Source organism: Vombatus ursinus, unplaced genomic scaffold, assembly GCF_900497805.2.
Source record: "Vombatus ursinus unplaced genomic scaffold, bare-nosed wombat genome assembly UNPS02004577.1, whole genome shotgun sequence".
Lineage (NCBI taxonomy): Eukaryota > Metazoa > Chordata > Mammalia > Diprotodontia > Vombatidae > Vombatus > Vombatus ursinus.
Genome location: NW_020944355.1, coordinates 3,531,031 through 3,532,999, shown reverse-complemented (window position 1 = coordinate 3,532,999; position 1,969 = coordinate 3,531,031). Strand labels below are relative to the sequence as shown.

General features: G+C 44.5%; 1 protein-coding gene across 1 annotated transcript; it reads right to left on the bottom strand.

Moving 5' to 3' along the window:
* Window positions 1-528: 528 nt before the first annotated feature.
* On the bottom strand, window positions 529-1,497 carry LOC114025013 (casein kinase I-like). The gene has a single exon (XM_027838351.1). The coding sequence runs from the start codon at window positions 1,492-1,494 to the stop codon at window positions 529-531; it is 966 nt and encodes a 321-aa protein (XP_027694152.1). The 5' UTR covers window positions 1,495-1,497.
* Window positions 1,498-1,969: the final 472 nt, after the last annotated feature.

The window sequence follows — 1,969 nt, the reverse complement described above, 5'->3', positions numbered from 1 at the left end:
AAGCAGTATATTCAAAAATGACCTGTGCCAACCGCTTTAGTAAACTTTTACACTTGAAAGAAATGAAAAAATGAATCCAAAAAACTGGACACTACATGCCCTATCAGGATACCCAGAGCTACTTAATACTAAAATTAAGTTGTAAAAGATTGCCCTAACCATTGGCAAATGTCTATAATGTTATGGTATTTCTAGAACTGGCGAGTATTAACTTGCGATCTTCTTTGCCTTATCAGTGCCAAGCTTAGAAATCTGATGGAGTTTGGGCCTGCAAGATCTTGCCTAACATCCCAGTTTATATTGAAATTAAGTTCCTTTTTTGCTTTCTGAAATTAAGAGTTTTTTTTTCAACTTTTTTTTTTCTTTCTGAAATAAAGGTGGTGGGGTTTTTTTTGCATTTTGAACCATCAACTGTTGCTCCAACAATTTGTAAAAGTTCTCATAAGATAACATTTTTTGAAATAAAGTAAAAATCCATATAAAAATATTAAAAAAAAAATACAGCAACACTGCCTCTGCTCTTCCTGCTTAGAAATTTACTGGGTAGTAATCCCGAAGCCCACCAGCAACAATTGCCCGCTGTGTCCTATGCTTCAGGATGCTCCAGTCAAAGGTACAATCACCCTGCTGGTTTGGTTTGGACAGCGATTTAAAAAGGACGCTGAATAGTTGCCTCAGATAGGAATAATCTGGAGTGTCTTCAAAGCCCAGAGAGCGGCAGTAGTTGAGGTATGTGGCAAATTCTGGTGGAAAGCCCTGACATAATGTTTCAATAGATGTGGCCATCTTCTTTTTACCAATGTTTATATATTTCTCCAGCTTGTTTACCCCTGTTTGTCCCTGCCAGGGAAGGCTTGACCTGATGAAATACATCAGCACATAGCCAAGTGATTCCAGGTCATCTCTACGGCTTTGCTCTACACCACGGTGGGCATTAAGGCTGGCATACCTAGCAGTGCCAGTTAGATTTTTGTTTTCTCCGTACTGGATATGTTCTTTGGTCGTACTGTCTCGATACCTGTTAGCTAAACCAAAATCAATGAGGAACAACTTGTTGCGGTGACGCCCCACGCCCATCAGGAAATTATCAGGTTTGATATCCCTATGTATGAAATTCTTACTATGCAGATACTCAAGTCTGGTAATCATCTGGTCAGCTAAAATCAAGACAGTTTTCAAACTGAACCTACGATGGCAGTAATTAAAGAGGTCTTCTAAGCTGGGCCCCAACAAATCCATGACAAGAGCACTGTAATTTTTCTCTTGTCCAAACCAATGCACGCGGGGGATGCCCACCCCACCCTGGAGGATAGCATAGAGCTTGCTTTCAAACAACAAATAAGGTCTCTTGGCGCTCTGGGATTCAATCTTCACGGCTACATCCTGGCCCGTTGCCAGATTGGTTGCCAGATAGAGGTCCCCGAAAGCCCCAGCCCCAATTTTCCTTACTAGTTGATATTGTCCTCCCACGATAAAATCAGCGTTAGAGGCCATGGCAAAAATCGCCTCAGGCAACTCAGGACCAGCGGCCTTCGAACTTGAGGCGGCAGATGCGCGGTTGCCACAGGCTAGCGGTACTGGAAGGCAGCAGACAAAATCTTTTTTTTTGAGGTAATTTAGAAGAAAAAGGAGAGATCAGAGTAGGAGAAGAGGGAAAATCGCCCACTACCACACACACCACCGCCCCCGCCCTCGTCCCCACAGCTTTGACTGACAGACAGAGCGCGAGCTTAAATGTGCCAGCTGGCGCCAGGTGCTTACGTCACGAGGAGAAGTGTCAGCTTCGCGTGCCCCGGGGATGTGAGGACTCAGAGCCCGCCAAAACTCTAGCTCCGCCCACCGTGGCCATCTTGCGACTGCCTGGGGAGAGGTCACGAGCTTCTCACAGCCTCAGGCCTGAGCTACCAAAAAAAAAAAAAAAAATGGCCGGAAGTGTAGGAAATCGTCTCCAGGGAAGCGAATTTTCCGA